At 35.3% G+C, this 15,615-nt stretch overlaps 1 protein-coding gene across 1 annotated transcript in view; it reads right to left on the bottom strand.

The window, feature by feature from the left end:
* Positions 1-15,615, bottom strand: part of BCAS3 (BCAS3 microtubule associated cell migration factor) — a 619,018-nt gene that overhangs the window by 318,880 nt on the left and 284,523 nt on the right. Inside the window, exon 18 of the mRNA XM_058702849.1 lies at positions 15,074-15,224. Coding sequence (XP_058558832.1) covers positions 15,074-15,224 — 151 coding nt within the window. The remainder of the gene's footprint in view (positions 1-15,073; positions 15,225-15,615) is intronic.

The raw sequence follows: 15,615 nt of genomic DNA on the forward strand, positions 1-15,615 counted from the left end.
CCATAAAATACATTTTAAGGTGCAGGCTGATGTGTACATGAATACACATAAATTGAAACAATAATTGAATGAATGTATTTTTTGTCTGTAATCAAATTTACTACTTTATATTTCAATGTTTTATAAACATTAATGTTGGGATTTAGTTACAAGGAAGATTAATGCACATTCTGACAGGGTAGGTCTGGGTGGGGCCCTAGATTCTATATTTCTAACAAGCTCCCAGGTCATACCAAAGCTGCTTGTTTGCAGAACCAGTAGTAGCAAAGTTACATTTTATTTTATTCTATATCATTAATGAAAAATAGTCACAATCCCCTTATCTGATTGCATGATTCACAAACTGTATCAGAAACAAAATGTTACTGGAGCTCACCCTGCACTCCGACAAACCAAACACCCATTTAAATAACTCAGACCACTTGAAGACTCCAATCTCAGTAACACAATAACGCCCTGCAGAAATTATCAGAAAATGGAAGCTTCGATATGTTTCTATATGCCCACAAATACTTCCAAAATGAAAAGGTTATTATTAGCATACAGTACCCAACTTCCTTTGAGTTTCATTAGGCGAGGCACGTGAAATAACAAACAGTTCAAATGATTCTGACACATGCGCTGACCATTGGGAACAGCTAGACATGAGTCGCTTTTCAGTGTATATATTGTATCAACACTGGACAGTGTCCCATCTTATTCTAAATATCAGACTACAGCTAAGTCACTGTAAAACATTTGAAAGTTTCATCCTACTCCTTCATGACTTAAAAGGCTTCTCTACTGATACCAAAAAACAACCCAACAAAATTGAAACAAAACTTTAAAGTTTCTACACTTCAAAAGACCAGTTGATGCTCCCCACCTGTAGAGCCAGCAAATACCCTTTCCTAGGTTAAAGTTTCCATATATATAAAAAGGAAACATGAATTTGCCAAACAAATTAAACACAAGCTTAAAAAAAATCTCCTAAATTTTCCTTTCTAGGCAATAGCAGTGTATGTTATTAACAAAAGATTTCAACAACCATTTCCTTCCCCACAATCCTAAAATGACTGTTAACTCTCCAGACACTGTAGTAAACAGGCCGGTACAAAGCAGCAGCAATGTCAAATTTAAAGACAATACGGTTCTCACTGTTCAAAACATAACCCAATTGTGTGAGTTAAAAGCAACCCTCCTTCAACCAAATAAGGATCCATTGGCTAACACAGCTCGAGGAGAAAACAGAGGGCTAGAGAAACTGAATGAGGACCCGCTCTCATATACACTTGGCATGTTCCCCATCTACACTTACCCACTTCTTACCCACTCCTACAAACTGGACCTCTGCCACATACATGTAAAAGAAGAGCCACAAACTCCAAAGAATTAGAGTGACTGACGTAATTACTGACTTTGTATGGGTAGTGTCAGCTGTTCTTTTGAAATGTGCCTGCTTCATCTTTCCTCAGTAGCAAAAGAATGAAAATATAAAGTCACAAAGGACAAGTCCATGATCCAGCTGTCTTTGCCTATGACTTCCCCTCCCCTTTCAAAATCCCACATTTGTAGTTTTATATGAGGATAGTTAGGAGGAAGAAGAGAGTATGTGAGTGGGAGTGTATGTTGAATAAAATGGTTTATATTAACATATGCAACTCAAATTATGATGTTCAGATATTAAGAATTTCTGTGTTTTCTCAACACTATTAAGTTTCAACAGGTTTAACAATCCTGCCATACAAAATCTATTCACTTTGTCGCAGTTATGTCCTTTTTAAGCTGAATTCTGATTCAAAAACATCAGGATTGGCCAAGAGATGAAAAATCCAGAAATATTTTTTATATACTTATTTATAGTGCAACGTGAAGGGACTTGACCATTGGTTCTCAACGGGTTTCTTCCAGAGATTCTCAGAAACCAAGAAGGAATTGTGTTTTATATCATAATAAATGCTATATAAGTTTTTAAACACTGATTCATTTGGCTGAATGTCACATAATAAAACAAAAGCTTTGGTGTTACTAGCTGAAAGCAAGGCAAACATGAAGGGTTTTTTTATGTTAATTTATTTTAAGAGAATGACAGAGACAGTGTGTGAGTAGGAAAGGGGTAGAGACAGAGGGAGACACACAGAATCCAAAGCAAGCTCCAGGCTCTGAGCTGTCAGCACAGAGCCTGACACGGGGCTCAAACCCACCAGCCATGAGATTATGACCTGAGCTGAAGTCAGATATTTAACCGACTGAGCCACCCAGGCACACCAAGATTTTTTTAAATGCAAGGAAAAAGTAAATCTAGATTTTATTTTGAATGTGCTGAAGTGTTCCATAACCCAACTTTAGCGCTGAAAGGTGTAAATGGTTCAATCATCTTTAAAGAATTAACTGGAGTCTAAGAGAAAAATTCTATAAATATACTCTGAAAGTCCTATTTCTCAATTGCTCAGGTCTTATGAAAATTCAGACACTATTGTATAACAGACATCAGAATGAGCCCATATTATGGACAACTATATGCCAACAAACTGGACAACCTAAAAGAAAAGGAAAAAAACCTTAGAAATATACAACTTACCAAGACTAAATAAGAAATAGAAAATCTAAACAGAACAATTATTAGTAAGGATACTGAATCAGTAATCAACAATCTCCTAATAAAGAAAAGCATAGGACTAGATGGCTTCACTGGTAAATTTTACCAAAACTTTTAAAGAATTAACACCAACTCTTTTTTTTAAATATGAAATTTATTGTCAAATTGGTTTCCATACAACACCCAGTGCTCATCCCAACAGGTGCCCTCCTCAATACCCATCACCTACTCTCCCCTCCCTCCCACCCCCCATCAACCTTCAGTTTGTTCTCATTTTTTAAGAGTCTCTTAAGTTTTGGCTCCCTCCCTCTCTAACTTTTTTTTTTCCTTCCCCTCCCCCATGGTCTTCTGTTAAGTTTCTCAGGATCCACATAAGAGTGAAAACATATGGTATCTGTCTTTCTCTGTATGACTTATTTCACTTCGCATAACACTCTCCAGTTCCATCCACATTGTTACAAAAGGCCATATTTCATTCTTTCTCATTGCCACGTAGTATTCCATTGTGTGGAAGTTCTAACATCAGCAATCAGACAACAATAGGAAATCGAAGGCATCCAAATTGGCAAAGATGAAGTCATGCTTTCACTTTTTGCAGATGACGTGATATTATACATGAAAAACCCGATAGACCCCACCAAAAGTCTGCTAGAACTGATACATGAATTCAGCAAAGTCTCAGGATACAAAATCAATGTACAGAAATCAATTGCATTCTTATACACTTACAATGAAGCAACAGAAAGACACATAAAGAAACTGATGCCATTCACAATTGCACCAAGAAGCATAAAATACCTAGGAATAAACCTAACCAAAGATGTAAAAGATCTGTATGCTGAAAACTATAGAAAGCTTATGAAGGAAATTGAAGAAGATATAAAGAAATGGAAAAACATGCCATGCTCATGGATTGGAAGAATAAATATTGTTAAAATGTCAATACTACCCAAAGCTATCTACACATTCGATGCAATCCCAATCAAAATTGCACCAGCATTCTTCTCAAAGCTAGAACAAGCAATCCTAAAATTTGTATGGAACCACAAAAGACCCCGAATAGCCAAAGTAATTTTGAAGAAGAAGACCAAAGCGGGAGGCATCACAATCCCAGACTTTAGCCTCTACTACAAAGCTGTAATCACCAAGACAGCATGGTATTGGCAAAAAACAGACACATAGACCAATGGAATAGAATAGAAACTCCAGAATTAGACCCACCAAAATATGGCCAACTAATCTTTGACAAAGCAGGAAAGAATATCCAATGGAAAAAAGACAGTCTCTTTAACAAATGGTGCTGGGAGAACTGGACAGCAACTTGTAGAAGAATGAAACTAGATCACTTTCTTACACCATTCACAAAAATAAACTCAAAATGGATAAAGGACCTGAATGTGAGACAGGAAACCATCAAAACCCTAGAGGAGAAAGCAGGAAAAAACACCAACTCTTAAACTCTTCCAAAAAATCAAAGTGGATGGAACACTCCCAAACTCATTTTGCAAAGCTAGCATAATCCTGATACCAAAACCAGAAAAAGACACCACTAGGAAAAAAAACAAAAAACAAAAAACAAAAAAAAAACTATAGGCCAATATTCAAAATGAATATAAATGGAAAAATTCTCAATAAAACATCAGCAAACCAAATTCAGCAGCACACTAAAAGGATCATTCACCATGATCAAGTGAAATTCATTCTGGGGATGGCAAGGATGGTTCAACATAACACAAACCAATCAATGTGATACATCACATTAGTAGAATGAAAAAAAATCATATGATCATCTAGCAGACACAGAAAAAGCATTTGACAAAATTTAAAATGCATCCATAATAAAAACTCTTAACAAATCAGGCACAGAAGGAATATATCTCAACATAAAGGCCATATAAAACAAGCACAGCTAACATCATACCCAATGGTGAAAGATGGAAAGCTTTTCCTCTAAGATCAGGAACAAGACAATGGCACCCACTCTCACCACTCTTTTTCAATATAGTACAGGAAGTCCTAGCTAAAGCAATCAGGCAAGAAAGCAGAATCGGAAAAAAAAAAAAAGAAAGAAAGAAAGAAAGAAAGAAAGAAAGAAAGAAAGAAAGAAAGAAAGAAAGAAAGAAAACTGTCTCTATTTGCAGATGACATAATTTTATTTATAGAAAACCCTAAAGACTTAACCAAAGAAGTGTTAGATCTATATAGATACAAAATTAACATATAAAAATCAGTAATGTCTCTATACACTAATAAAAAATTTTCTGAAAAACAAACAAGGGATTCAATCCCATTTACAATAGCACCAAAAACAATAAAACACTTAGGAATAAATATAACTAGGAAGATGAAAGATCTCTACTCTGAAAACTATGAGACATTGATGAATGAAATCAAAAAAGACACAAATAAATGAAAAGGTATCCTGTGGTCATGTACTGTGAGAATTAATGTTAAAATGTCAATACTACCAAAAGCCATCTACAAATTCAATGCAATCCCTATCAAGGTTCCAATGGCATTTTTTATAGAAATAGAAAAAAACTTCCCTAAAATTTATATGGAACCACAAAAGACCCCAAATAGCCAAAAAAAAATCCTAAAAAAGGAGAACAAAAGCAGGAGGCATCACACTTCCTGACATCAAGTTATACTATAAAGCTACAGTCATCAAAACAGTATGGTATTGGCATAAAAACAAATAGACCAATGGAAAAGAATCGCAAACATACATGGTCCACTAATATTTGACAAGGGGACCAAGAATGCTCAATAGAAAAAATGCAGTCTCTTCAATAAATGGTACTGGGATAATTGGATATTCACATGTAAAGAATGAAACTGGACCCAAATCCTATACCAGTCACAAAAATTAACTCAAAATGGATCAAAGATTTATTTTTTTTTTTTTTTAACTTTTTTTTTCAACGTTTTTTATTTATTTTTGGGACAGAGAGAGACAGAGCATGAACAGGGGAGGGGCAGAGAGAGAGGGAGACACAGAATCGGAAACAGGCTCCAGGCTCCGAGCCATCAGCCCAGAGCCTGACGCGGGGCTCGAACTCACGGACCGCGAGATTGTGACCTGGCTGAAGTCGGCCGCTTAACCGACTGCGCCACCCAGGCGCCCCTGGATCAAAGATTTAAATGTAAGACCTGAAATCATGAAACTCCTAGAAGAAAATACAGAAACAAAATCTCCTTGACATGGATCTCAGTAGTAATTTTTAAAAGATGACACTTAAAGCACAAGCAACAAAATTAAAAATAAATTAAAAAAGCTTCTGCACGTCAAAACAAACCACGAACAAAGTGAAAAGACAACCTACAGAATACAGAATGGGAAAAATATTTTCAAACCATCTATCTAATAAGGGCTTAATATCCTAAATATATAAAGAACACATGCATTCAATGGCAAAAAACAACCCAATTAAAAGATGGGCAAATGACTTGAATAAACATTTTCCCAAATAAGATATACAAAAAGCCAACATGTTCATGAAAAGGTGCCCAACATCAGTAGTGATTAGGGAAGTGCAAATTAAAAGCAAAATGAGACGCCACCTCATACCCGTTAACATGCCACCATCAAAAAGACAAGAGATAAACAGCCAAACTACAGAGAGAGCCCAAATTTCCATTGACTGATGAATGGATAAAGATGTGGGTGTATATATACACATATAAATGTGTTTGTATACACACAGATACACACAGACACACACACGCACATATATACATATATATACATATATATACATATATACATATATATACGTGTATGTATATGACAGAATATTATTCAGCCATCAAAAAGAATGAAATCTTGCCATTTGCAATGATGTGGATGGAACTAGAATGTATTATGCTAAGCGAAATAAGTCAGAGAAAGACAAAAAACATGATTTCATTCATATGTGGAATTTAAGAAACCAAACAGATGAACATATGGGAAGTGAGAGTGGGAGAGGAGAGAGGGAAACAAACCACAGGAGACTCTTAACAATAGAGAATACGGGTGCCTGGGTGGCTCAGTTGGTTAAGCATCTGACTTTAGCTCAGGTCATGATCTCACGGTTTGTGGGTTAAAGCCCCACAACAGGCTCTGTGCTGACAGCTAGGATTCTGTGCCTCTGGCTCTCTCTGCCCCTCCCCCACTCACCCTCTGTCTCTGCCTCTCTCTCTCTCTCTCTCAAAAGTAAATAAACATTGGGGCGCCTGGGTGGCTCAGTTGGTTAAGTGTCCAACTTCGGCTCAGGTCGTGATCTCGCAGTCTGTGAGTTCGAGCCCCATGTCAGGCTCTGTGCTGACAGCTCAGAGCCTGGAGCCTATTTCAGATTCTGTGTGTCTCTCTCTCTGACCCTCCCCCATTCATGCTCTGTCTCTCTCTGTCTCAAAAATAAATAAAGGTTAAAAATAAATAAATAAATAAATAAATAAACAAACAAACATTAAAAAAAATTTTGAGGGGCGCCTAGGTGGCTCAGTCAGTTAAGCACCCAACTTCAGCTCAGGTCATGATCTCACAGTTCCATGAGTTCAAGCCCCGCACTGGGCTCTGTGATGACAGCTCAGAGCCTGGAGCCTACTTCGGATTCTGTGTCTCCCTTTCTCTCTCCCCCTCCCTCACTCACTCTCTGTTTCTCTCTCAAAAATAAACATTAAAAATTTTTTTAAATTAAGTAAAAACAATAGAGAACAAACTGAGGGTTGATGGAAGGAGGTGGGTGGAGGATAGGCTGGATGGGTGATAGGTATTAAGGAGAGCACTTGCTGTGATGAGTACTGGGTGTTGCATGTAAGTGATGAATCACTGAATTCTACTCCTGAAACCAATATTTCCTGTATGTTAACTAATTAAAATTTAAATTAAACATGACAAGAGATAGAAATGCTGCCATGGATGTGGAGAAAAGGGAACCCTTGTGCATTGTTGGTATAAATTGGTATAGCCACTATGGAAAACAGTAGGGGGGGGGGTGAAATCCTCAAAAAGTTAAAAATAGAACTACCCTATGATCCAGCAATTTCATTTCTGGGAATATGACCAAAGGAAATAAAAATACAAACACAAAAAGATATCTACATCCCCATGTTCCTAGCATTATTTACAACAGCCAAGACATGGAAACAACCTGAGTGTCCATTGATGGATAGATGAATGGATAGATAAAAATGTCGTGATGTGTATATGTATATGTATATGTATATATTATATATATTATATTATATATTACATATATATTAACTATATTTAATATTTATTTAATATATTATACATTATAATGGAATATTATACAGCCATAAAAATATGAAGAAATCTGACCATTTCAAACAACATGGAAAAACCTTGAAGGTATGCTAAGTGAAATACGTCAAAGAAAGACAAATACTGTAATATCTTATTTATCTTAAGATAAATCTTTAAAAGAAAAACTCAGAAAAAGAGATCAGATTTGTGGTTCGCAGATGCAGAAGGTAGGAGAAGGGGGAGTTGGAGGAAGGTGGTCAAAAGGTACAAAGTTTCAGTTATAAAATAAATCAGTACTAGGGATGTGATGTACAACATGATGGCCATAGCAAACTCTGTGGTATGACATATAAGAAAGCTGTTAAGAGAGTAAATCCTAAGAATTCTTATCACAAGGAAAAAGTGTTTCCTTTTTTCTTTTCTTCTTTCTTTTCTTTTTATTGTATCAGTAGAAGATGGATGTTAGCTGAACCTATTGTGGTAATTATTCCACTATATGTGTAAATCAAACTATCACGCTACACACCTTAAACTTATATAGTGAGATACATGTCAATTATGTCTTTAAAAAAACTGAAAAAAAATAAGCCCATATAAATGTTAAATGTAGAGCAAATGGTATGTGTAAAATTGTAAAGACGTATCCTCTACCAATATATCCTAGGAACTTAAATGACTGTTACATTCTGTATATCCTCTGTTAAAGAGCTACAGAAATGGACTTACAGTTCTCACATACATATGAGCAAAATTAGTCCTTGTGTCAATTTTTCCAGTGTTACTTATAACTTTTCATTAATTTAATTTTAACCACTCCATAATAAAGACACCCATGGCACTGTTGGCTCTCAAATTCTTGATCTACAGGGCAAACTGAAGCTGAAACAGACAGGTTCACTATCTGAGATATACTCAACATGCAAATTTAAATTACAAACTCAAGATTTTCATTAGAAAAACATTAGATAATGTTAAAATTCTACCAGATGTTTCAGAAGAATAGCACAGACTATCAAATTTCTGTATAAAGTTACCACTGTTGATTTTTAATAGTAGACTTAATTCAAAAACTAAAAAATCCACAGATTTATGGTAAAATGGAACAAACCATGGTCTATTTTAAATACTCTACTGATGGAGCATGAAAATTGTAAACTCGAACTGTGGTAAGTATATTATACATGCAGATATATCCATATCCATTCTAATGAAAATACATTATCTGTTATTTTATATTTGGAACCAAACATTTATAACTTTAGTTATCAAAAACTAACACCTATATAAGACAAGGCTGGGAAGTGGAGAATTACCATCTACTACAGTATCTGGTGAGCCTTTCTCCAAATCTTTCCCATTTAATTCTCAGAACTTAGCATATAAGGTTTGGGGCTCAGGCAAACTTTAGATAAGCCAAGGAAGGAACGGACCTTTCTGCAAGGCCTACTATAGGCCAATGTCATTTACCCACTTAGCAACCTCTATGGCAGATTTAGTCTACAAATTTGAGATAATCAAATAAATGCTATTAAATATTTCCATTTCTAAATAAGAACAATCATCTATGTTTTCTAAATGAAGCTCTTGTTACTGGCCTATACCTTGACAATGAGTGAGGCTTAGAAATTAAGGAATGGAACCAAAGTCCTGGTAGGAACTCACACAATGTACAGCTAAAAGATGATAATCCAAATACATAAACTTATATTCTTCAGATGAAGAAACTTATCTAGGACACACTGGTAATACGTAGCAGAGCCAACTGAGAAGTCAAGGCATCAGATTCTAAGTCAATATCCTTTGACTACATTAACTTATTTCTACAGTGTCAGGCTTTAGCTTCTTAATACACACTTCAAATTGCTCACAAAGACATGAATAAATATAAAGACAGGAGAAGGGAAAAGAACAAGAGGCTTCTCCACTTAAGACAAAGGAAACATGAAAGACAACAAATCATCTCATGTTTACTTCACTGTTAGTTAAGAGTAAGGAAGTAACTTCATTACCAATATCTGTATTTTTTATTCCCATGAAATTACTCTGATCTCTTTTAGAAATTTGCTGCACTCTAGGGGCGCCTGGGTGGCTCAGTCGGTTAAACGTCCGACTTGGCTCAGGTCACGATCTCGCGGTATGTGAGTTCGAGCCCCGCATCGGGCTCTGTGCTGACTGCTCAGAGCCTGGAGCCTGTTTCAGATTCTGTCTCCCTCTTTCTCTGACCCTCCCCCGTTCATGCTCTGTCTCTCTCTGTGTCAAAAATAAATAAATGTTAAAAAAAAAAAAATTAAAAAAAAAAGAAATTTGCTGCTCTCTATTTGTCCCTGGACAATGATATGTATAGGTTAATAACTTTAGATTTAATGCACATAAAATTAAGCATACTGATGAAAAATTATCTATTTAGTAAAATTTTACATAGGAAGCATTCAAACAAACAATTATCACTTACTTGATTCAGTAATTCAACCAAACATCTATGAAATGCTACTTAATAAATCCCTACTGTTAATACTTAACACTTCAAAAAATGAGCAATTCCTTAGTACCCAGTTTCACTTTAAGAGATGAGAACTATTCTTATTTATGTGTCATAAAACATGATGGAGGTTTTTCCAGTTCTCCAGTCTTATACTGGAAGAAAATGGACCCTGTTTGAATGAATGATTATTGAGCCAAGTGATTTCTAGCACTTCTTTTGCCTTCATCAATGTATATTGTAGTCAGGTTAAGCAACAGCTGTTGCCAAAATGGGCCTTATTTCCTCCAAGTGCTGCTTCAAGGTACAGAACATGAAGGTGTAAATACATCTGTCTTTTGCCATTTGCAGTTCTACTGGCCTTGTGTATGTCTTGAAGTAAGACAGATGGTCCCTGACATTGCACAGGCTTCCAGGGATATATATTTCCAAAAATAAGAGGGCAGATGTGAAATATGGTAAGCACACGTTTTATCCCCTCAAGGTTTGAACTGAGGCTTCTATCTCAATTTGAATATTCTAGTATAGGATCCTAGGCAATCCTTAAAAAATCTCTGTGCTAGAAATACAACTTTTTGTGCTTATTTTGACTTTTTGCCAAATATCTAGGACATGGAGTAAATAAAGGTTGATGTAGCCTAGGTAAGTACATGATTTTATTAGATATATTATCAGGTATACTGGAAGTAATCACAAAACTTACATGTCTATAAATGAGTCAGCTCTGTGCTTTATTTCTACATATTCTATGTCAAATACTTCTTGTTAGTTTTATTTTTAAAATGCTACCAAAGGCATTTCATAGAAGCAAAGTTAGAGTAAATGAGAATTTCTAGAATGAAAAGAGACCTGGAAAATGAAAATCCCATTTGCTCATCACTCTGGTAACCTTAATATAGCAAGCAAAATTCTCAGTAAATGCAACAAAATTTAGTGGAAATAATGCAAATTAGCTAACTACAGTCATGAGACTTGGTCATAGTAAAAAAATGTTAATAAAAATGAAATAAATATAGCTTTTAAAATCTAATGGGATGAAATCTAATGATATGAGATGTATGGGATTTGGTTCAAATCTCAGCATATATAAAAAATGGAAATTAAGGGAATTTTTTTTCTCATAAAACAAATACTACTTTTGGTAAGGCAAAATACATGTATTTCAGTGAAAATGCCAAATTTTAAGGTAATAAAACCATAAATTGTATTCTAAAAATTCTATGAACAAATGTTGGGGTGACTTAGAATAAAAATTATAAGGAAATTACACTATAGCAATTTCTGGATATAATCAACAAACCCTTCAGAAAATGGATTAGAGGGGGTGTCTGGGTGGCTCAAGTCAGTTAAGCATCCAACTCTTGCTTTCAGCTTACGTCATGATCTCACAGTTCGTGAGTTTAGGCCCCACTTCTCAATCTCAATCTCTCTCTCAAAAATAAATAAATAAACATTAAAAAAAAAAAAAAAGAAAGTGGCTTAGGGTATTAAGTCTCATAAGAAGAGCCAACTATAAGTTATTAATACTATTATCAAAGTGTTTATAGGTCACTGTGATCTGTGTTAATAGGAAGCCAGAGAAAATAGCAGGAGGGGTGGGGAAAAAAAGAACAGCAGGTGGGGAGAGCGGAAAATAATGGGCAGGGTAATAATGTGTGCTACACTAATGGTTCTGCCACAAGTAGAGAAGTCATTACAGACAACTCTACGAAAAAGACCAATAGTGAGTTTTAAAATCTCTTCTTTTGATAACTGTACTATAGTTATGTAAGAGAATATCCTTGTCTGTAGAAGTTATATATTGAAATTTGTAGGAATAAGGAATTACTAACTCTACTTTGAAACAATTTAAGAAAAATATGGTGTGTGTGTGTGTGTGTGTTTGTATGTGTGTGTCTATGCACACGTGTGCATACATGTATGGGCAGAGTGAGAGAATGTGAATGATAAGGCAAAAATATTGGATTGTCAACATTTGGGGAAAATGGGAATTCATTTTACTGGTCTTATAACTTTTTTTTGTAAATCTGAATCCTCCGAAAATTTTAAAAATTACAAACCAAGTATTCGTTGTGGGACAAATATTCTCTTTAAACACTTCAACACAGGACATGCTAAAAAGAATTTAAAAACTCAGCAAAAATATAATGGTCTGGGAACTGAGATAAAAAACCAAGTCAAGGGGCGCCTGGGTGGCGCAGTCGGTTAAGCGTCCGACTTCAGCCAGGTCACGATCTCGCGGTCCGTGGGTTCGAGCCCCGCGTCGGGCTCTGGGCTGATGGCTCAGAGCCTGGAGCCTGTTTCCGATTCTGTGTCTCCCTCTCTCTCTGCCCCTCCCCCGTTCATGCTCTGTCTCTCTCTGTCCCAAAAATAAATAAAAAACGTTGAAAAAAAAAAAAAATTAAAAACCAAGTCAACAATGCAACAGGTCTACCTTGAACTAATATTAATTCCAAAGCACATAATTCAAATTCATTTAAGTTATTTCATTAATAAATAATTACTAAGTTGTCTATAATATAAGGGAGCCTAATGTATGCAATCTAAAAATCTAAGAATTGTGACTAAGTTTTTAAAAAGAAAAGAAACAGAATTTATCCAAGTTCATAAAATATGGCAGTGGAGGGAGACACCAGATGATTAATAGTTTCTGTCCATCTAAGGGCAGAGAAATAGAGAGTAGCAAGAGAGAGTGTGAAAGAGTGTGAAAGACTTTCTCTTTTTATTGTGGAAAATTTCAAATACATACAAAAGTAGGCTCAGTTTCCACTCCTCCTCACAATTATGTTGAATTAAATTCTAATATAATAGGATTTCATGCATAGAACCTCAGTCACTGTCTTAGAAAAGCTTATTTGAAAAAGAGAGCTAATTCTTTACATTATAAAAATAGCATAGCTCGTAAGTTTTAAAAACAATAAACACCAGAAACAAAGCTAGAATTAAATTCAAGAATAACAATTTTGAGTATTCTTTCACTTGGATTCAGGAAACACACACAAAAACTCATAAGTACTATGCAGAATTGTACAATGCTCAGTTGAATCAAAAAGGTACAATTATGGATGACTTCTATAAGTAAAAAAAATAACTTTAAAATTATGATTCAAGATTTAGTCTAATTTTTATTTGATTCTACATCCCAGAAAAGTAAAAGAAAAAATGAATGAACAGTAAATAACCTCTTCATAACCTCTTTCCTAGTAATAGCTACTGTAATTTTAAATATTTTTATGCTTATTTATTTTTGAGAGAGAGAGAGAGCAAGCAAACAGGGGAGGGACAGAGAGAGAGGGAGACACAGAATCAGAAGCAGGCTCCAGGCTCTGAGCTGTCAGCACAGAGCCTGACGCGGGGTTCAAACTCACAAACAGCAAGATCATGACCTGAGCCGATGTCGGACACTTAACTGACTGAGCCACCCAAGCACCTTTTACTTATCTTATTTTAAAAAAAAGAAACTAAAAGAGGAAAGGGAAGCCAACATTCTATTTAAATCACTGAACATAGTTAAAAAGCTGAAATAAATTAAAAAAAAAAAGGGATACAGGCCCAATGATCTATATCATAACATGCCTAATTTGGGACCTAAGTATATTTTTCCTTCCCCCTCCCCAAATATGCCACAAACTCCATTTTATTTCTGCATTCAGCAATAAGATCACTTTGTATACGAATACCACCCCACCAGGTAGAGGGTCCATTTCTGTGCTATGGTGAAATCTGGAGTTCAAAGGCCTTATCCCTGAGCATGAGTATTTCTTCTCACAAAAGTGATTTCTATAAACACTTTACCATCCAGCACAAAAATATTAAGACCTATTGATATAGTAGCCAAATAATATAATCTATTTCTTTTGTTGGAAAGGCCCTGAGGATTGTTTGAAGCCAGGATTGGGTTTTCTCTGAGCTACCTGCAGACAAAATTTAAGACAGTTGTTTCATTTCAAATTAGATAACAATCTCAGGATTGCTTATTGATGAAACAGGTAATCTGCCTATAGATATATATTTTTCTGGTACAAATGGAATTTCAGAATCATTTTGCGACTGATCATCTAATGATATCTTAAATATAGTACTTTATTTTCAAGAACTCAAAGAAGTGAGTTTTATATTCCTAACCAGTAGTAATTAAAAATGTTTTTAAATAGCTAAAATAAGCACAGACACATCAAGTGAGTCATCAAATGTCTTTGTGGATGTTAATGACCAATCTTGAGTAAAGCCCAAATTTTAGGACTCTGGCTTTTGAAAACTACCCATAATATCACATTGTCGTAACAATAATGACAGATTATTATTTGTAAATTATACCACAATATAGGTTTTTTTTCCCTTTAAGTTTCAGAAACATGGTTGTCATCTAACAAAGTTCTTTCCTTAGTATTTGGGCCAGGTAAAATCTGGTGGTCATTATAAACACAGATTATGTCCACAAAAGCAAGAAACTGAAACTGTACTTTCAGACAAAGCCGCAAGGCAGCAAGTATGAGACTGAGTAGATGGGTCTGGTTTTTATTAGCCAGTACTAGTTTTCACAACTTGTCACTGCTTTGTCTTTGCTATGAATGTATGTGCACATGGTTGTATTTGAGGATGTTTGTACATGTTCTATACTTTGTACTTATTCTGCTGCCATTAAGTCTCGCATGGGCTGGAAATGAAGAACGTACTCAAACGACCCAAAGAAAATGTGTTTTATTTTTATGTATCCAATCCTCTAAAGCAGCTATTTTAAAAAGTAGCAAGCCTAAGGCCTTACCCTGTTCGTTTGGTGATGGTCCCCAATGTCATTGGTTGCTTGATTTGTGCAAGAGGCATCAATACCATCAAGCTGGGGAGAGGAGAGAGCCGAGGGTTGCCAGGGTTGTTGTTGGCAAAATTATTGTAGGAGTCTTGGCTGTTTAGTTTCCCTACAAAAAGAAAAATAAAGAAAAGCATCACCAAGAGATGTTTCCTTCTCTTACGTGATTTGCACTCACTCCACTAACCATTTAAGAAAGTTATCAAAGGCAGAAATGATTCTAAAAGTATCATGGTTATATGGATGGGAAAAAACAAAGGATACTGGTAACACCAAGTGTGACTTGATTATAAACAGAGACTTTAGTCTTTGAGGATAGAGGAATGGAGGATACAGAAATGGATGGATGTTAAGTGGTTATACAAATAATTAGTATAAAATTTAATTATAATTTTATGATCTTATGAAGGAATATGGGATAGTAACAGAAAACAAAACAGGAAGATATAAGGTAGTCTAGAGGAGGCATGAAGCAATTCTCTAAACAAGCTGAAAGTAAG

The sequence above is a fragment of the Neofelis nebulosa genome, chromosome 16 (genome assembly GCF_028018385.1).
Source record: "Neofelis nebulosa isolate mNeoNeb1 chromosome 16, mNeoNeb1.pri, whole genome shotgun sequence".
Taxonomy (NCBI): domain Eukaryota; kingdom Metazoa; phylum Chordata; class Mammalia; order Carnivora; family Felidae; genus Neofelis; species Neofelis nebulosa.